The 21,468-nt window shown below is 39.8% G+C and overlaps 1 protein-coding gene across 2 annotated transcripts in view; it reads left to right on the top strand.

The window, feature by feature from the left end:
* ERCC6L2 (ERCC excision repair 6 like 2) overlaps positions 1-21,468 on the top strand; it is a 74,790-nt gene that overhangs the window by 19,735 nt on the left and 33,587 nt on the right. For both annotated transcript variants that reach the window (XM_081320293.1, XM_081320292.1), the window contains 8 exons: positions 896-1,036; positions 5,296-5,409; positions 7,043-7,162; positions 10,071-10,142; positions 11,709-11,854; positions 14,303-14,398; positions 14,494-14,593; positions 17,554-17,706. In XM_081320293.1, the coding sequence (XP_081176419.1) occupies positions 896-1,036; positions 5,296-5,409; positions 7,043-7,162; positions 10,071-10,142; positions 11,709-11,854; positions 14,303-14,398; positions 14,494-14,593; positions 17,554-17,706 (942 nt within the window). The remainder of the gene's footprint in view (positions 1-895; positions 1,037-5,295; positions 5,410-7,042; positions 7,163-10,070; positions 10,143-11,708; positions 11,855-14,302; positions 14,399-14,493; positions 14,594-17,553; positions 17,707-21,468) is intronic.

The raw sequence follows: 21,468 nt of genomic DNA, 5'->3' as shown, positions 1-21,468 counted from the left end.
TTGGAAGTTGCATACTTTTTGTGCCTCTTTTTTATAGTACAAAAGTTTGTTGTGAATTGATAGATCCAAAACTGGGTGACTTTGTTTCCATTGTGAAAGATATATATGTCTTTCAGTTGTCCCGCCTGGAATGTTTTGGTAAATGTAGAAATACATTTTAGAGAACACCCAATCACACATTTAATAAAGATACACATTTGTCTGCTGCTCTTTCTTCCTTGTTTATACCTGCCTTTCAGCTAAAGCTTGTAATAATGCAGTCTAAACTGTGTTTTCTAAAGAGAAGATTAACAGCAATGTCACTCTGTTGCCTTTAATCTAGAAGCTTTTATTTTATCCCATTCTCTTGATAATGTGAGTATATGTTCAAGATACCATTCGATTATTATAGCACAGCATGGTGCTGCTGCTTTGTGGGTGGCCTAAATGCAGGAGGGGTCTTAGAATATCTGTATCCTGCTGGTTGAGACCAAAAGATGTCATGGAGATGCCACCCATGGTCTTAAAGAGGAAGGATTAAGTATGTCATACCACTGTCCAAGAATCTCTCTCTTTCCTATATCAGCCATTCAGAACGTCAGTCTTAAAAATTGGCTGTTTTCTTTTATTCCTGCTGCCTGCATTAGTCTTTACAATAATGCCAGGAAATGGCAAATAGATCTTTTAAGCAATTTAAGATCTGTTGTCTTAGGGATTGAGAATGATCCCAACAATTTATCTTTCACATTCTTAGCAGATTATTTTTTATTTGCATATAAAGGGCTAGTTGAACATAACCTTCGGAAAAAGAATCTTAAAGCCCACCTCTTCAGTTTGCAAGCTCAGTACGTATTTTAGCTTGTGATATATTATTTGTGTTATTTTATTCCCCCTGTTTTGCATTTTATCTCGCCAGATGGTATATTGTTATTTGACCGAGTTCCAGAGAACAATTTATAAGACTGTATTGGAAACAGAAGATGTGCAGCTCGTTCTGCGGGCACGTGAACCATGTAGCTGTAATAGTGGCCATAAAAGGAAGAATTGTTGCTACAAAGTAAGCATTATTTTTAAACTTAAGTATGTTTGAAGTACAGTGACCATCCACAATAGTCCTTTGACCTACTCCATATCCAGCCTCTGTTTTTCCCCCTCATAAATCTTAATGAGGTCATAGAGTAGATGGATAATGACATCCTGTATTATACAGTAGATTAAATAAATACAAACAAGCTAATGGGTGGGGGGTGGCAATTCCCAGGTGTGTGTATAATGCTTCTAAATTTTATTTTTTTAAAAAAATTAAAATAGGACTGATCTGAGTTACCAAAACAGAGGTTCAATCATTATTACAATTACAACAATGCTAAAAAGTCTCTCTAAGAGCCAGTCTGGTGTACTGGCTAAGACGTCATGCTAGAAACTGGGAAATCGTGAGTTCTGGTCAAGCTTAGGCAAAAAGCCAGCTGGGTGACCTTGGGCCAGTCACTTTCTTGAAGCCCTAGGAAGAAGACAATGGCAAATTGCTTCTGAAAAATCTTGCCAAGAAAACTGCAGGAACTTGTCCAGTCAGTCTCTGAGAATTGGACACAATTGAAAGGAAGAAAGAAAATATATACTGGGTGGGGACTAATTCATCTTTTGGTAAATAGATGTTTTGTGAACTGGATGCCAAATGTGTGTCTAATCATTCCTCTACCTTGAAATGGCCTCATTGATTGCAATTGATTTACTTCAGGTTAGGCAGATGTAAATTACCGGTATTTGAAAATGTTGTCTCAAAAGAAAAAAATAATCAAGGAAAGGCTTTGCGGTACACCTTTCCAAGCTATATTACTAAGATATAATAGAAACTGTTTTATTATTGCTCATCTCGTGTGATCCATAAAATGAATAAACTTAATTTTTGTCATGTTTACCTCACTGGATCTACCACAACATAAATGGTCAGTGAATCATTACCTAAAAATCAGCCAGGCATAGCCAGGAAAGTAGTTATTTGAGACAGTTGTTGATATCATTGCTGGTCTACTGGAAAGCTATTGGATGAGATTATTTTTTTTGAGATGTTTCAGGTTAAATATGTTTCAGATACTTGAAGAATACTTTGAATTTTAAGCATGTGTTGTGGAATAAATTCCCAGGTATTTTAAAGTTTATATCCTAACTTTATACAAAGTAAGCAAAGCTAACAATTGTGAAAGATGGGGCAAAATACACTGAAGATGACTTGCATAGGCTTCAAACGTAGCCTATGGAGAAGAGGTAGAGGCAATATTTTTCCAGTGTCTGGAAGTTCAGGGGACCTGGCCCAGCCATCATTAACAAGGAGGGGAAAAGGAGCTAAAAGTTATTCTAGTTATTCTAAATTTTTTGTGAATTTAGTTTTTGGATTTAAGCATCTGTATTGGCTGTTATGAAAGCCAGTTTGGTGTAGTTAAGGGCATTGGGCTAAAAACCAGGAAGCCATGTGTTCTAGGCCTGCTTAAGGCACAAAGCTTTAAGAGTGTCCTTGGCCTAGTCCAGGGGTAGGCAACCTTGGCTCTTTTATGACTCGTGGACTTCAACTCCCAGAATTCCTAAGCCAGCCATGCTGGCTCAGGAATTCCACGAGTCATAAAAGAGCCAAGGTTGCCTACCCCTGGACTAGTCACACTCTACAAATCCTAACGAGGCCATGGCAAACCACTTCTGAAAATGTTGCCAAGAAAAACAAGGGACTTAATCTAGGCAGTTGCCAGAAGTTAACACTGACTTGAATGCATCCCTGCACACATACACACATACATTGTCTGTTATACTTTAAGTTATTTGTTCTAGCCATGAAAGTCATATTCCTATTCACACTTCAGCACTTAAAGGTAATATAAACTATTCTGTAGACCATTCTCTTTGTGAATTGATAAAACTGCATACTCCTTCATTTCCCATGCTCGGGAAAAGGGAACCATCATAGTTTAGTACAGGAGAAACTCGAAAAATTAGAATATCGTGCAAAAGTTCATTTATTTCAGTAATGCAACTTAAAAGGAGAAACTAATATATGAGATAGACTCATTACATGCAAAGCAAGATAGTTCAAGCCGTGATTTGTCATAATTGTGACGATTATGGCGTACAGCTCATGAAAACCCCAAATCCACAATCTCAGAAAATTAGAATATTGTGAAAAGGTGCAATATTCTAGGCTCAAAGTGTCCCACTCTAATCAGCTAATTAAGCCATAACACCTGCAAAGGGTTCCTGAGCCTTTAAATGGTCTGGTTCAGTAGGAATCACAATCATGGGGAAGACTGCTGACCTGACAGTTGTGCAGAAAGCCATCATTGACACCCTCCATAAGGAGGGAAAGCCTCAAAAGGTAATTGCAAAAGAAGTTGGATGTTCCCAAAGTGCTTTATCAAAGCACATTAATAGAAAGTTATGTGGAAGGGAAAAGTGTGGAAGAAAAAGGTGCACAAGCAGCAGGGATGACCGCAGCCTGGAGAGGATTGTCAGGAAAAGGCCATTCAAAAGTGTTGGGGACTTTCACAAGGAGTGGACTGAGGCTGGAGTCAGTGCATCAAGAGCCACCACACACAGACGGATCCTGGACATGGGCTTCAAATGTCGTATTCCTCTTGTCAAGCTGCTCCTGAACAACAAACAACGTCAGAAGTGTCTTACCTGCGCGAAAGAAAAACAGACCTGGTCTGTTGCTCAGTGGTCCAAAGTCCTCTTTTCTGATGAGAGCAACTTTTGCATCTCATTTGCAAACCAAGGACTGAGAGTCTGGAGGAAGAATGGAAAGGCACACACTGCAAGATGCTTGAAATCCAGTGTGAAGTTTCCAGTCTGTGTTGATTTGGGGAGCCATGTCATCTGCTGGTGTTGGTCCACTGTGCTTCATTAAGTCCAGGGTCAACGCAGCCGTCTACCAGGAGATTTTGGAGCACTTCATGCTTCCTTCTGCAGACAAGCTTTATGGGGATGCTGACTTCATTTTCCAGCAGGACTTGGCACCTGCCCACACTGCCAAAAGCACATTTGAATGAACATTAAGCAGCCAAAATATGTTTAACAAATGAACTAATGAAATTTAAATGCATCACTCAGTCAAAAAGTTCCCAGTCCATGACTTTCAAGCTATATACAGAAATAATTTCTGATTCATTAGAACATTTCTAATTCTTCTGTGTAGCTTTATCCGTGCTCTGAACTAAGGTCTGATCTACTTTACTTGAATTGGGCAGCAAAGGGTTCTTATCTGCTCCAGATAAGATAACATCCATGTTGGGGTTGCTATTTTGATTCATCACCCATATAGAAGACTTCCTACAAATTAAAAAAAATTTCTAGCATGAAAGACATAGGTTTAAACCGTAGTCACATTTGGATGCGCTATGCTTCTTTTTATGCAGGAAAGTATGTATTTTATTTATTGTATTAGTCAACATAAAATATCTTGAACAAAGTACAATCTACATTCTGATTATAATCTATTATACCAGCCTAGATCTTGTTATGCCTTTTCCATCCTATTTTAACGTTTGTGTAGAGAGGTGGCTTTAACAGATTTAATTCATTATTCTTCAGCCTCGTTAAGATGGCAGTTATTTCACTTAAATACATATTTAAATGTTTGTTGGGGGCAGAGTATACATAATGGGGTGTGAAAATAACCTTGGGAAATAGCAAGAAGAGCTGCAGGTTAGATAATGCTCCAGTAAGAGAAATCTGAGTCTGAAGGAGGGATGAGGGTGGAGAAAGGGGAAGGGACCAGCTCCAGTTTTCTGGAAAGTAAAGGCAGGGGAGGGGAGACGTGCTTTCAGACATGCAAGATTCTGTTACTGTAACCTTCAAATAAGAGTAACATTAATACTCATTGTTCAGGGGGGTGTTTGGGCTACCTCAAAAGGCTAACAATATAGATCCACCATCAAGTTATCTCTTTTTGCACATAGGAGGACCTTGAATGAATAGATCATGTTTTCAAAACACATTGTATTTTTTTATGTTTGAAAGACTGTTGGGATGTTTGCTGTTCATAAAGTGAAAAGGAAACGGACAATTTTTTTTTGCCTTTTTCATAACAGTATTTTCCCATTATAAATTATAACAAAACATTTTAATTTGACATGCTGACGTGAAACTTTAGAGGCAGAATATTGTGTATTTTTCTGTTCAGTAAAGTACAAAATACATTTCTAATATTCTAGAATTCAGATTTTCTCCTCAACCCCAGAGAAAAGAAATCCAAACACTGGATTTTGTGAAATACATATTTCCTGCCTTATTTAAGTTCTCTGAATTTTTAAACTGTTTATATTTCTACAGACAAATGCTCACGGCGAGACAATGAATGCATTATATTTCAGTTATTTGACAGTCCTTCGTAAGATAGCAAATCATGCTGCCCTGTTACAGACAGAGAACACTAGCAAACAGCAGGTCAGTTCTCTCAAGTCTTTGTTTTCAGCAATGATTTGAAACGGCAATCTTCTGGTAAATTCCATTCTTCATTTTATGTCACATTCATTCTGTTAAAATTATGTTGAAACTGTATTGTTTTTAAGGAATTATGCTTCCAAGTCTGTAATAGATAGACTGTTTGAGTCTAGTAACAAAAATGTGATTTTAGTGTCTGCCGTCCCTATTCAGCCTGAGTACAAGTAGTCCTTGTTTAGTGATGTTCGCAGTCATGACAGTGGTGAAAAAGTAACTTTACAATCAGTCCACACATTTATGACCTTCAGGGATCTGTAAAACAAAGGAAAGCTGAAGTAAGATCGTGTGCATTTCACTTAACCACTGCTTTGCTTAACGACTGAGTTGCCTATATTGCTCTTCCCAGAATCTACTGTTTTTCGCCTTTCCTTTTTTATGGCAACAGGGACAGAACGCAAAGTTGTAAGGAACTGAGCGAGAACTGCCCCATTAGTAAAGAGGCAGTGCGGTGGCCTCATTCCACTCCCTGTAACCTAGCAATCTCCTTGATACCTGCTGTGTGTTTTACATTCATCTATTTCAAAACAATCTTCCTGAGAGCAGTTTTCTCTAGCCGGTATCAATAGTTAAGCTAAAAGCCTGCTCTTTTTCTTTTTTTTTCCCTTCGCCTTCCAATAGCAAGAGAAAAAGGGATGGCTGCAGAATGTCCAAAGGGGTTATGGAAGGCTGCTGCTTTCTAATTTCCCTTCTTTCTGCCTCGAAATATAAGAACGGTATAGTAAGCAGTCAGATCTACTACAAGTTTTAGCTTAGAAAAATCAGCAGAGGACTCAGTTGCTATCCCCATTTTCTCCTCTTCCTTTTAAGAGACGAGGAAAATGAAATTACAGCCACAACTTGATGGTTGTAGCTTTCAGTCTGGAATAAGGGGTGGGCAGGACCTTGCCCCAGGTCCTGCCCACCTAGCAGTTAGAAAGCAGGCAAATGCGAGTAGATTAATAGGTATTACTTTGGTAGAAAAGTAATGGTGTTCAATGCGCCTTTGGTATACAGCCACGCAGGCCACATGACCATGAAAAATGTCTTTGAATAATGGAGATGAGCATCACGCCCTAGAGTCAGACACAACTGGAGAGAGAAGGAAGGAAGGGTAAAGAATTGATAGTTAAGATCACAAATAGGAATTTCATGAAGATATTCTGGAGGAGAAAAAAAAGGGTGTGTGTGTGTGTCCTGGAATGAGAAGTAACAATCCAAGATATGACATCTATCTATTTATTGGTAGAATGAAACTGAGATGGATATATGAGATTTTTGAACTATGGGGAGATGTAGACTAAAGAAATGGACTAGATGTAAGGACACTTTCAGCCATGGAATTTATTCTGATTTGTCCTTTTGTCACTCCAGCTCCCCCCCCCTTTTTTTCTTTTCCTTTTAGCTTATTCAAAGTAGAAGGAATGTCTTTTTGCTATTGCTACTGTTACACAAATGAAAATCCCTTGTCAAACTTCTGCAAGTAGCAGTCTTATCTTCTATAGACCTTCCGTGCTTTCAATTTTTCCGTGCACTAAGTGTATTCTTCCACTTCTTTTAATTCTGCGTTTTCTTTTGACTGATTTGTATTTTATTTTAGGAGGCCTACATCACAAGGATCTGCAGCCATGTTTTTTCCAAGTTTCCTGATTTTGTGGACCTTAGCAAAAATGCTGCTTTTGAAACTCTTTCTGATCCAAAATACAGTGGGAAAATGAAAGTAAGTAAAAGAGGGGAAAGATGGAGCAGAGCTGTTTTCCAGTACATATTTCTTTTGCTTGCATCCAGCACAGCATTTGTGGGGAAAAACCCATAATGATTATAATAATTATAATTATTACAAAACCTATCATCATTGACACTTTTCTGAGGAATTTAGTTGAGAGTTCTGCAGTTTGGAATCAGGCAATGCAAATATCAAATCTCTTTCTTTCTACCTGCCTGGAAAGGAAAAGAACCAGAATATGTAAAAGTATCCTATGATTTCTGTCTTCCTAGAGTTTGCAGTACAGGTAGTCCTTGAACTAGGACCATAATCGAAACCCAGAATAGTGGTGGTAAGACATTGCAACCATACGTCAAGACACTGTGTTATTGGTTCAAATTTTTTGATAGTTTTTGTGGTGGTCATTAAGCAAACACATGGTCATTAAAGAAATCCATTTTTCCCAATTGGCATTTTTTGCCAGAAACTGGAAGTAAAGACCAGAAACCTATAAAAAGAGTTTCAAATCACAATGCAATGACCACGGGATGCTGTAAATTACTGTAGAGATTAGCCAGTTGCCCAAAATGTGATCATGTGACTGTGTATGTGCAGCCACTGTAATTTGAGAAATGATTTGTAAGAGGTTTTGAGGAGGTCCAGTATAACTCTGAATGGCTGTTAATGATCTTGTTATATGTGCATAGTGATGTAAAAGCAGCACCAGCGAATGAGTAGTAGTGAAATGAGGGGAGAAATTTTCTAGGTATTAACAGCCAGGCATTTGAACATCCACACAACAAAAATTAAAGTTATTTACTGGTTTGCTTTCACCTTGCAGGCAATTGTTGTTCAGAAAGGAGGTTCCTACTTCTGCCTAAGTTTTATATAGTCAGTATTCTGTAGTTTTGTAAGGAATGAACTATTACAAGCATATTTTAAAATATGAAATTAGCAGGACAGCTTTAATCAGGTACAATTGCTCTTAGGAGATTTACTTTATTTTTAATGAATCTATAAAGCTTTACCTGAAAGAAGGTTATGAAAATATTTCATAAGACAGCTTTTAAAATTAGATTTGAGTCCAAAACTCAAGAATTTATTGCTGACTTCTGTAGAGTTAACTTACATCAGGCCCTTATATCATTGGCCCTTTTATGACTTGTGGACTTCAACTTCCATTTTGCTCTCTTTTTTTATCCAATTTGTGGGAGAAACTGGAAGCTTCTTTGATTGATTAGTGCTTACTGTCTCTTATTCATATCTCCACAATGGTATGTCCCTAAAAGTCAGATGCAAACTCCAAAGTCATTAATCAAGCACTATTGCAACCCAAAGGTTGAACAGAGCTTCTGTTAAATTTCTCATAAATGCTGTGCTGGGTTTCGTATTCCCCTCCCTCTGCATCCTCCCCCCACCTCCAGTCAAAGAACATGGATAGATGGAGCGATGATTTGAGACCCCTGAAGGACTCAAAAGAACATAGGGGGTGGTGACTTTGCTCAGTATTGAAGAGAGGATCATCTGGTAATAAACTTTCATAAAACCAAGTTTATGGCCTTTGCCAAGAGATCAAAGGCACACTTCTGACATTTACCTGTGACATACAAAGAGAACAAGGTTGAGTAACTCTCATTGCTTTTGTGATCTTTCATGCTTCTGACTCCAAGAAGCTCACAGCAACAATGATCCCCCAAAACACTGAGGAATATACTATTACTACTTAAAATTTATTATAATCAAAATGCAGCTTCAGACCTGCAATCCTTACACTATCTGAAGAAAAGTCATGATGAAACTTCTTTAATCATTTTGCAACTTAATCCCCTTCCCCCGCTGGCATTTGTCCAAATTCCATAAAACAGATATCTCACTGTATCTCCTAATGCTATTCTAAGTAGATGAAAGTGCAGTATGGAGTATGGATGTTGATACTAATTTTTTGGCCAAGACAGTGTTTTCCCCTGTGGGCTTAGCCTCACTCATGCTGAAGGTAGGTCTCATTCCTCCTGAAAATAAATCTGGCTAGACACGTTATTGCTTGGACTCAATCTCTCACTCTCCACCCCCACCCCCACCACCCCCCGCAATTTATTCTGTGAACAGGGTATAATGGGGACACACTACCAAACTGATTTAAGCCAAACTCTAAACTTTCCCACCACGGAAAACCTAAGGTACAGAGTAATATTAGTTGCATACTTTAAACAGCTAGAGGGCCCTAATAGCACAAGGATCTTTATTTTGGCTTGCTGCAGTGTCATCACTGCTGTGATAGATGAGAGACACAGGAAGATCAATAAGTTTGCCCCTGGAATGCTGGTGGGCAATTGGAACTGTCAAGCACATCTTCCTGTGCTGCTCATTTTAGATAGATGCCCAGAGTACCGTTCTTCTCCAACTATTCACTAGGTTTATAAGCTTACAGAGCAATTCTAGATCTCCCTACAAATCTCTGACTCAACACATAATATTGCCAAATTCTTGGCAGCATTGTACAAAAGTTATCAGGAATTGATAGCCAGCCAGAGCTAAACAGACTTGACATATGCTATTATACTGCTGGTGCTTATTTCCAGAGATTTTGGTTGTGTAGCTTCTGTTGCCACAACTTAATTTTTAATTCATTTCTTTTTTGTAGGTTGCATACAGCACACTATCAGCTTACTATATTTTATTCATTATATGTAGTTTTCAGTTTTATAGTGGTTTTATGGCTTTATTTAACCATCCTTTAGCTCTGTAGTCCCTGTTCTCATATGTTCTAGATAACAGATTGTTTCTCTGTGATACTTGTTGATTCTGCTATATCTGTATTTTTATTTAAAGACCAAAGTAAAGATATCATATTATGTAAAACAGATCTGGTAAACATTTGGGGGTGAAGATTTAATCAATGTTACTTTCCATTGTTCACTTCCAGGTCCTTCAGAAGCTTTTAAATCATTTCAGAAAAAACAAAGATAAAGTGCTTCTTTTTTCTTTTTCAACAAAGGTGAGCTACGTGATCTTAATGTAAAACCCAGGAAATATTAGCATCTTTCACCAATTACTGCTTTCTAGCTTGAAATGATTATGCGTGGAATAATAGAGAATGAAGCATCTTCAAATGCTATAATTCTTTACAGGAGAAAACCTTTTACATCATACATTTCTACTCTGATAACCCCAAATCTATTCTTTGGCAAATGCTCTCCAAATGATCATATGAGGTTTTCTCCCTACTTCTCTCAAAACACTAAAATTTAGGATCATTCATGCAAAATAATTCAGATTCAAAACCAATAAAAGGAAATATGAAGTAGGTATTAAAAATGTGGAATGCACTATCATCAAATGTAAAGGAGCACCAATTTAGATGTGTAAAGGATAGAGTCAGTAAAATTTACTATGGCTGCATACTTCCCCTGAATAACATGCAGAATATCTTCAACTGCCAGAGTGTACTAAAAGTAGATTATACTCCTGTTTGTGCTTTGAGATCCCCAGTATATTATATTGTTGGCTCCTGTGCAGATGCTGGATTTATAAGACTTTGGCTTTGATTCAGCAAGGCTCTTCTTACATTCCTTGCTTCATGCAATAAAATCAATTTGTGTATATCATAATATGATCATCGTCATGTAGATATGATACATTTCCAGCACTAAACATTTTTCTACAAGAAAAATGAATATTATATGAATCATTTGTTAAGTATAAAATTTAATATTGAATCTGTTAGAAATAATCCCTATTGAACCCCAGGAGATTTTTCCCCCTAAACCATATATATAACGATTGTGCTTCTAACTAAGCCCAAACACTTTGGTTTTGATGCGTGGAATTCCTGCTCTGCCGTTTTTGGGTCTTATGACATGGCAATCAAGATAAAGTAGTAATAGCCATGTCATAAGTCCCAAAGGGACGCGGTGGCTCAGTGGGTTAGGACGCTGAGCTTGTCGATCAGAAGGTCGGCAGTTTGGCGGGTCGAATCCCGAGTGCCGCGTAACAGAGTGAGCGCCTGTTACTCGTCCCAGCTTCTGCCAACCTAGCAGTTCGAAAGCACGTAAAAATGCAAGTAGAAAAATAGGGACCACTGCAGTGGGAAGGTAACAGCGTTCCGTGCGCCTTTGGCGTCTAGTCATGCCGGCCACATGACCACGGAGATGTCCTCGGACAAGCGCTGGCTCTTCGGCTTTGAAACGGAGATGAGCACCGGCCCCTAGAGTCGGAAACGACTAGCACGCATGTGCGGGGGAACCTTTACCTTTACCTTACCTTTAAGTCCCAAATGCTGCAAAGCAGAAATTCCACACATAATTGTCTGGTTTTTACAGATTCTGATGTAAATGTATATGAAGTTTCTGTATTAAATTACAACATTATTATAACATGCTAGAGAGTGGGAAAATTTAAATTTTAATATTAATATAATAAATACAAACAATGGAAATGAGAAATATTTCTTTTCAGCCAGTATGTGTGACTTTGGATTAATGATGAAAAAAATGGCCTATTGGGAACTAGATTTGCCTGGTAGTTGTTTTTTACACTGTTCAATTACTGCTTTTTCCATTAGTTGCTTGATGTTCTGGAACAATATTGTATGGCATCTGGGCTAGATTACAGAAGACTCGATGGCCGTACAAAGGCGGAGGACAGGGTCAAAATAGTAAAAGAGTTCAACAGCATGGAAGAAGTTAACATTTGCCTGGTTTCTACAATGTAAGAATGGCATGTCTGCTTCTGTCTAGATAGAAATGTATTGCAAATTTATTCCACTCTTGATTGAGCTTGCATTTGTCATCTCCTTGGGAAGAAGCAATAACATTTCTATTGGCTATTATAAAACTGGGAAGTAGACTTCATCACTCAAAACTCTGAGGGCAGATGATAAAAATGAATCATGTTCTTATGTATTACCATTTTTATTTACTCTTTTCCCCTCCTGGTTTTAATCTGGTATCTGAAAACAGTGATGAATATTGTTAACCAAATAAGAGTTTTATATTGACTTTAGAATCAAAATAACTATGCATAAACTTTGAAAGATGTTTTCTTAAACTGTGCCTGAATGGAGCCAATAGACAGATACACAAATTAGAATCAAGATAGTTAATGCACAATTTTTGAAATATATTATCTTAGACCATTTGAATGAAGCCAGTAGACAAGATGCAGAAATTCAAAGAATTAATACAAACTACAGATATTAGTATTTTAGTGTAGGGCAATTAGCTGCTTTTACTGCATAATACAGTACATCTCTTGCAATATAATTCCTAATTTACATTTCTGTGATACCACACCCAGAACATATGGAGCGTCAGTTTTCTTAAACTACTCTATATCAAATAAAAGCTAAACATAAAGAACCTGCATCTACTAGAAACTGCTGAATTACATATACTAACAGTTCTAGCCTGATCCTTAGTTATGAGGGATACTGAAAGTTGTAATGTAGCATATGCTTCTTTAGTATGATAGATAATCAGTCTCCATAAGCCTTTTTCTCTTCTACTACAGGTCTTGTCCTCCCTCTATACCATGGGTGGCAAACTTGCCGTGTCACATAATGTGTTGCAACATATCACAACTTTTTTTGCATTGCTGGAGCTGGGGTGGGCGCGGCCTCCATATGATGCAACCGGCCCATGGGCCGGCAGTTTGACAAATCTGCTCTATACCCTGTTTTTCTGTGATCTGTAGTTCTAATGGTGATTAATATTCGACAAGGTTTATGTGTGCGAAACCAACTACATCTGTGGCTCCAGTTTACTCTCTGCTTCAATCTTCTAGTAAGGACAGACATTTTAGCTTCAAGAAAAGCAACACATTTAAATAATCAAATTGCATTTGAGTTCAGTTTAGTTTAGTTTTCGTTTCCTAAGCCAAATGCTTAGTAGCTTACAAACATTAGAACGCAGCTACATAATGTATTATATCAGGAAAAGTAACCACTTTTTGCAAAAGCTCATACAAAGTCCATCAGTGATTCAATAGTCTGCAAGAAATTTTTGCTTTTTTGAAGCGTGAAATGATGAGAGGAAATCTTTAGTAAGAAGAGTAATCCCTTTTTCCCATTAAGGCACAACAAGATTATTCAGCTAAAAGTTATTGTACCTATGGGCCAAAGTAGAAAAACACTGTCGTGTGTTAAAGTTTTTATAAACTATTTTAGATATATTCTTCTAGATTTACTCAGAAATTGTATAGCTTCAAAACATTTGTAAAGAAATAATACTCAGTATACTGTTCTGATTTTTAAAAAAGGAAAACCTATCACACGGTCATGTTATGCAATTTGATTCTCAGTCTCTGCTCTAAAGATTGTAAGTTATCTAAATATGTCAGTAAGACTTGTCAACATGGAGTACATTTAGTTGCAGAGGTACCTGTGAAGTGTATGTATATAAAATGTCAATTTTCCTTAAGTGCATCACTGCCACCCATTCTGATACCTTCCCTGTGTCCTTGTGAAGTAGTTTAATGAAAACTTATAATGCACCATAATTGTTTATTTGTAGTTTAATATAAAACTACAACACATCATAATTATTTATGTGGTCTATTTTTGCCTAATTTAAAAATGGTGGAAAGGAAGCATTGTATGAAAACTTGGAAGATTAAGAACATTTAGATAACTTTATTTCTTAAGTTTTTATTGGAAACCAAAATGAACATGGATCTCCTGGTACCAAATGAAAGAAAGTAGGTTAACTATGTGGTAAAATACTTTTTTTAAAAAAAAATAGAGTAATATATTCAGTATAAATGTTAATTTTTCTCCACATAAGTTGGCGAAGAATGCAAACTTTATGTTGTTGGACAAGTTATATATCTTAAAGTTATTATGCTGCTGTAAAAATGGCTGCAGTTTTCCTGTCAGGATGTGAATTATGGAAGTGATTAGGCATCACCTCTAGCACACTCAAATGCTTTTGGGAAAATCTTGATTCACTACGGAACTGCTATGAGTTTGTCTATAATGAAGATCTACATTGTATTTCTGTTTTTGTTTTGTAGCCTTAATTGCTGATAATTGAGAAATTGTCACTAATTTGTAAAGAGAAAAAAAATTTAGAGCAGGACTACTACCAGTGTATGGTATAAATTGTTTTGCACTCCTTTATTTGTTCCTTACCGTTTACATTTCTTTTCCTTATTATAAAGGGCTGGTGGATTGGGTCTTAATTTTGTTGGTGCTAATATTGTCATACTGTTTGATCCAACATGGAATCCAGCTAATGATCTTCAGGCCATTGACAGGTACATTCTAATATGTTAATTTGTTTTAAAAAAGTTTTCTTTCTTTGGTTGGGAGGCTCATCTTTATTTTGATCTTGAAAATAATGATTTTGCAGAGCATACAGAATTGGCCAGCGTAGGGATGTGAAAGTATTTCGGCTAATTTCTTTGGGGACTGTGGAAGAGATGATGTACTTACGACAGATTTACAAACAGGTAAAACTTTTCATTATATTTGCAGTCATGTTGGTTTCTTAATAATACATTGCTATGACTTGGCCTGTTTGTTGGGGAAGGGAATTCAACCAAATACAACTCAGTGATCTTCAGCTTGGTTTTATAGCTTTTGGATTAATTTAATTCTGATTCATAAAATTAAGCATTCCTACACTGTATATTATTAAGGAAAAGGAACTCTGCCATTGACCCAAATGCATTTTAATGAAAAAAACCACAATTTAATTTATTAGGTAAAGGTTCCCCCGCACATGTGTGCTAGTCGTTTCCAACTCTAGGGGCTGGTGCTCATCTCCGTTTCAAAGCCAAAGAGCCAGCATTTGTCCGAGGACGTCTCCGTGGTCATGTGGCCGGCATGACTAGACGCCAAAGGCGCACGGAACACTGTTACCTTCCCACCGTAGTGGTCCCTATTTTTCTACTTGCATTTTTACGTGCTTTCAAACTGCTAGGTTGGCAGAAGCTGGGATGAGTAACAGGCGCTCACTCTGTTACATGGCACTCGGGATTCGACCCACCAAACTGCCGACCATCTGATCGACAAGCTCAGCGTCCTAACCCACTGAGCCACCGTGTCACAACATATTTGTTGGGACAGCCAAAGTGGCACAAGAAGTTATGGAAACTTTTAAGTCTCAACAATTCTTCAGCGGACAAAAGTCACAAAACTCAGGGAATGGTCATGCTCTGAGGTCTGTAGTTTTAAAGGCACTCTTAGGTAGCATGTTGCAGATTGTGAATGCATTAGTCAAGGAGAGATATTGGCATTTAGGACAAAGAATGATGGCTACCTCATCTCTTTCTGCACTTTCTTCTACTCTAGTTCTGAAATCCTGAATCTCTTTCCAGCCATTGGCATGAATTTAAGAAATTTAATAGTCTTTCTGATGTCACCATATTACAGGTAGTCCTCGACTTACAACAGTTCATTTAGTGACTGTTCAAAGTTGCAACAGCACAGAAAAATGTCATTTAATAACCATTTTTCAAACTTAACAACCATTGCAGCATCCCTGTGGTCATGTGATCAAAATTTGGATGCTTGGCAACTGACTCCTATTTATGAAGGTTATAGTCACGTGATCATCTTTTGCGACCTGACAACCAAAGTCAATGGGGAAGCCAGATTTCACTTAACCTCTGTGTTACTAATTTAACAACTGCAGTGGTTCACTTAACAAATAGGACAAAACTCACTTTAACAAATTTCTCATTTGGGCACCATAAATTCTGGGCTCGATTATGGTCATAAGTCGGGGACTACTTGTATATCTGCATCGTAATGCCTTCTTAGCTCAGATGTATTTTCTCTGGATCCACCACGGCTATCTTGCAAAGCCAGGAAAAAGGTGCAAGGTCTCTAAAGGCTGCCAGTGGGCAAAGAAAATTTGTCCATTTTCAATATAAATATTGTCTAATAACAAGCTGCTTTTCAGATGCAAAAGCAATTCATGAAGCCGTCAAGGATTTAGAGAGCAACAGAGGAGGAAGAAAGCCCAAGTTCTGAATCTGGTTGTCAAATGTGGTCTACGCATTTGACTTATATAGAATTACAATATGCACCTTGACAGATTGCCTCTGTGTTGTCAGATCTTGAAGTATATCCCTGCTGGCTATTCAATTTATAATTGCAAGAAAGAGAAACTGGAAAGGATGCTTTTTTGCCATGTCTCCAAGAGACTTTTTTCCTGCTGTGCTTTATAGTGCTCAGTCAGTGCACATCCTGAGTGTTTCATTTATCTGTAGAATAAAGGGGAGAGGAAGAAGTTATTTTTCTTCTTCTGAAATATTCTTGTAAAGTGCAAGTAGGGTTTCCTTGATCTCACTGCTGACATCTCTCATCTAGGATATTTACTGTTAACTATTAAGGATTTAAGGGCATCGGTCCCTTCTTTCTCTTATTCTGTCTTCCAATTCCTTTTTTGCTCCTCAGGTGACACCCTAAAATGCCATGCCTCAACCATAAACGTGAAACATTCAGACAGTCTGAATTTTGATCCTTCTAAATCAGACTTCTGATATCCTCCAGCTATGCTGGATTTCAACTCTGATCATCTCCAAGTAGTATAATCCATCACAGCTGGAGGACAACAGACTGCTAGGGGTAGTTTCCAGCGCAGACCACAGAACAGAAAACTGCAGCATACTAACCACACTATACTAACCATAGACATGAGTGCTATTGTGCTCACTAGGGTTCAGAACTGGGAAAAGAAGATCACTGTCATAGAAGTTCATATATCTAGAATCTACACAATATCTGAATTTGTGAAATATAAAGCTTTTAAGTAATCCTCAGTGCTCCCACTTTACATGGTGGAGGGAGAATAATTCGGGAGATTTAAAGTTGTGTCATGGTTATACATTTGACTGCATAGGATTATGCTATGTTACATACATTTTGGCCGAGGACCAATCTAAATATTTCTATATTTATGCAGTATATTTTAGATGTAATGGTTGAAGTTGGACTTCAGTAAAATGTAGGGATGGGGATGCTGTCTTTGCCGTCTTATATCAGAGGCAGGCAATGTACGATTCACCTGCTTCATATGCTCTCTTTACAAAGGCATTCCTCCCACAGACCACCTTAGATCATGTTAATATCATTTGCTATTCTAGCTAATAAAATTTTGCAGGGGATGACGATGGTGATGATGATAATGATGCACTGAACGGTATGTCTTTGTAACAGGTTTTTAATAGATTTCTTAATTTCTTATGTTATACAAAATAATAGGAAAGAACATGCCTATCCTGTGCTGTATGTTAATGTGATAGAACAATAATAGCATCCGTTGGGGAAAATAAAAATATATTATTTCTTTGTTGGACATTCTGCTTGCTTTCAATAAAACTATTTTGGCACTGTGCATATTTGGAAATTCTGCTATGTTATTGGCATGTGATTTTGAAACGTGCATGTTGCTCTGTTTCAGCAATTGCATTGTGTAGCGATTGGAAGTAAAAATGCCAAGCGATATTTCAAGGCAGTTCAAGGATCCAGAGAGCATCAAGGAGAACTTTTTGGGATTCGTAATCTTTTCAGGCTTCAAGACCATGGATCCTGTCTTACAAAAGAGATTCTAGAGGTGCTGAGATTTTATTTGGGCTTTCTGGATATTTTGATTTATCCACCCTATTATTTTTTATGTTGTTGAATAATGCTCATTAGAAAATTCAAAAGAATATTCACCATGATAAAACCACAAATTCTCATTGCATGAAAATAGCCCAGTTTATTACAATAGCATTTTTCCCCCCATTCATTTAATTTTAACTATGTACATATTTACTGTACCGGGAAATGTGACTACATACCGTATATACTTGAGTATAAGCCGACTCGAGTATAAGCCGAGACCCCCAATTTTACCCCCAAAAACTGGTAAAAGTTATTGACTCGAGTATAAGCCGAGGCTGGGAAATGCAGCAGCTGGAGGCTGGATCCCCCGAAAGACGTCTCTGCTGAGATGAGAGAACGGGGTGGCAAGCCGCCGAGAGAATGGGGCGGTGGAGTGCTCTGCCGAGAGAATGGGGCGGCTTGCTGTTCTCTCGGTGCAGCACGGCAGAGGCTGGATCTCGCGAAAGAAGTCTCCGCTGAGCGAGAGAATGAGGCGTCTCAGCGCCCATTTTCTCGGCGAAGACTTCTTTCGGGGGATGCAGCTTCTGCCGCCCCTTTCTCTCAGCTGCCCAGTGGAACAGCTTGCCACCAGAAATCAAGAGTGCTCCATCACTGGAGGTTTTTAAGAAGAGACTGGACATTCACCTGTCTGAGATGGTATCGGTCAGTGGTGGCGAAACTTTTAGAGACCGAGTGCCCAAACCGCAAGCCAAAACCCACTTGTTTATCACAAAGTGCCAAGGCAGCATCGGCATTCTGGTGCCCTCAGGGGAGGGGACAGGGAGGCGCCTCTGAGTGCCGCCTCTGGCACGAAAAAAAAGGGGGAGCAAAAAATGGGCCACCGTACCGCAAGGCACAAAAATGCCAGCCGCCGCGCCGCAGGGTGCAGATACAAGGCACCGCACCACGTGAGAACGGGGCTGGGCTAGTGAGTATCACGCAGGCACTAGCCCCGCCCCCTTTGCAGCATGTGCCTGCTCGTGGCCCCGTGCGCGCATGCACGCATGTAAAATGCTTCCCCCTCCCTTTTCTTCCAGTCCACCAACCGACAAGGACCTGCTGCTGGCAGCGGTGGTGGCGCACGTGCCAACAGAGAGGGCTCTGAGTGCCACCTCTGGCAGGCGTGCCATAGGTTCACCACCACTGGTATAGGTCCTCCTGCTTGAGCAAGGGGCTGGACTAGAAGACTTCCAAGGTCCCTTCCAGCTCTATTCTATTCTATTCTATTCTATTCTATTCTATTCTATTCTATTCTATTCTATTCTATTCTATTCTATTCACTTTCTATATTTCTATTCTATTCTATTCTATTCCATTCACTTTCTATATTTCTATTCTATTCTATTCTATTCACTTTCTATATTTCTATTCTATTCTATTCTATTCTATTCTATTCTATTCTATTCACTTTCTATATTTCTATTCTATTCTATTCTATTCTATTCTATTCTGTTCTGTTCTGTTCTATTCTATTCTATTCTATTCTATTCTATTCTATTCTATTCTATTCTATTCTATTCTATTCTATTCTATTCTATTCTATTCTATTCTGTTCTGTTCTGTTCTACGTTCTGTTCCAATCCATTCCATATTTTCTATTCCATTCTGTTCCACTGTCAGAGCCCATCAGAGGCAACCCAGTCAGCCCAAACAGGAGTTACACTAAGGCTACGCAGCCTCTCCTCTCAACCTGAACCCCTCCTTACCTTTCCTTTTATCTGCATCCTATTTTTAACTGCCGGCTCTGCCCAGCCCTATTTTGTCCTTGAGCACTCGTGAGCTCATCAAGAACAGAAGGTAACCGTGGGGGGAAAGGCAGGGCAAGATCTGCAAGAACCCCATTTGCATTTGACTTTGCCATCCCATCTGGTTCGAGATAACACACCACACACACACACACACACACACACACAGAGAGAGAGAGAGAGAGAGAGAGAGAGGATGAGGATGAGGAAGAGGATGAGGATGAACGAATTTTGCAGCTGCTTCTTTAAAAGCTCTCTTCTCTCAGGGATGCCCGAGATAGTGAATTGCAAGCAGAAATGAATTTCTCCTTCCGTTTCTGATCCGCGCAAACACCCAAGCGTGAACGCCATCACCTGATAGCTTGGGTGCCTGTTCAATTCGTTTGCGAGAGAGAGAGAGAGAGAGAGAGAGAGAGAGAGGATGAGGAAGAGGATGAGGATGAACGAATTTTGCAGCGCATTTGCTTTCAGCTTTCAATGAAGAAGGGAATGTTCTCCACTTCTCGCCTCAACTTTTTCTTTCCTCAGGAACCAGAGGCAAGGGCTTTCTGTTTGTTTGTTTGTTTGTTTTACCACGAGTTGACAGTTGGGCAGAAACCAGAGGGGGGAAAAAAAGAATTTCGGGCTTCGTGGGAACCGAGGAAGCAAAACAAGATGCAAAGTCTAAAATCTATAGGCTCATAAACCACCCCGGTTTCTTGAAACAAACCGGGATTTCTCTACCCCAACCTTGAAACCATGGATCGAGTGAATCTCTTTACCGAAGAATGTGATGAACGGGAGAAGGTGAGTCTTCGCCGAGAAAATCTCAGCGCCCATTTTCTCGGCGAAGACTTCTTTCGGGGGATGCAGCTTCTGCCGCCCCTTTCTGTCAGCTGCCCAGCTGAGAGAAGGGGGTGACAGAGGCTGGATCCCCCGAAACAAGTCTCCGCTGAGACGAGAGAACAAGGCGTTTCTTTCTCCCCCCCCCCGCTTTTGCCGCTTTTGTGTGTGCGTGTGTGTGTGTGTGTGTGGCCCATCTACAAAGCTGCCGAGGAAGGAGAAGCAGGATACTGGTTGGGTGGGGGAGCGGCAAAAGCGGGGGGGGGGGAGAGAGAAACGGCTCCGCCTTTGGTTCCCCCTCCTAAAGCACAGGGACGCTAGAGAAAGTTTGGAGTTGGGTAAGGAAGGGCAAAATTCAGGAAGAAAAGCGGGGCGGCGGGCAAACGCGAGACCTGTACAAGGGGGAAGAGGAACTCTCTGCTTTTGTGTGTGCGTGTGTGTGTGTGTGTGTGTGGCCCATCTGCAAAGCTGCCGAGGAAGGAGAAGCGGGATACTGGTTGGGTGGGGGAGCGGCAAAAGCGGGGGGGGGGAGAGAGAAACGGCTCCGCCTTTGGTTCCCCCTCCTAAAGCACAGGGGCGCTAGAGAAAGTTTGGAGTTGGGTAAGGAAGGGCAAAATTCAGGAAGAAAAGCGGGGCGGCGGGCGAACGGGAGACCTGTACAAGGGGGAAGGGGAACTCTCTGCTTTTGTGCGTGCGTGCGTGTGTGTGTGTGTGTGTGTCCCATCTGCAAAGCTGCCGAGCAAGGAGAAGCGGGATACTGGTTGGGTGGAGGAGGCAGTGGCGGCGGCGGAGGCGGCCGCAGCACCGGCAGCCTTCCGCTTTTGCCGCTTTTGTGTGTGCGTGTGTGTGTGTGTGTGGCCCATCTGCAAAGCTGCCGAGGAAGGAGAAGTGGAGGAGGCAGTGGCGGCGGCCGCAGCACCGGCAGCCTTCCGCTTTTGCCGTCTTTGTGTGTCTCCTTCCTCGGCAGCTTTGCAGATGGGACACACACACACACACACACACACACAAAAGCGGCAAAAGCGGAAGGCTGCCGGTGCTGCGGCCACCTCCGCCGCCACTGCCTCCTCCACTTCTCCTTCCTCGGCAGCTTTGCAGATGGGCCACACACACACACACACACACACACACACACACACACACAAAAGCGGCAAAAGCGGAAGGCT

This window comes from Vipera berus (genome assembly GCF_964194415.1).
Source record: "Vipera berus genome assembly, chromosome: 2".
NCBI classification, from domain to species: Eukaryota; Metazoa; Chordata; class Lepidosauria; order Squamata; family Viperidae; genus Vipera; species Vipera berus.
Note: the sequence above shows the minus strand (reverse complement) of the source record. Positions and strands in the feature narration are given on the sequence as shown.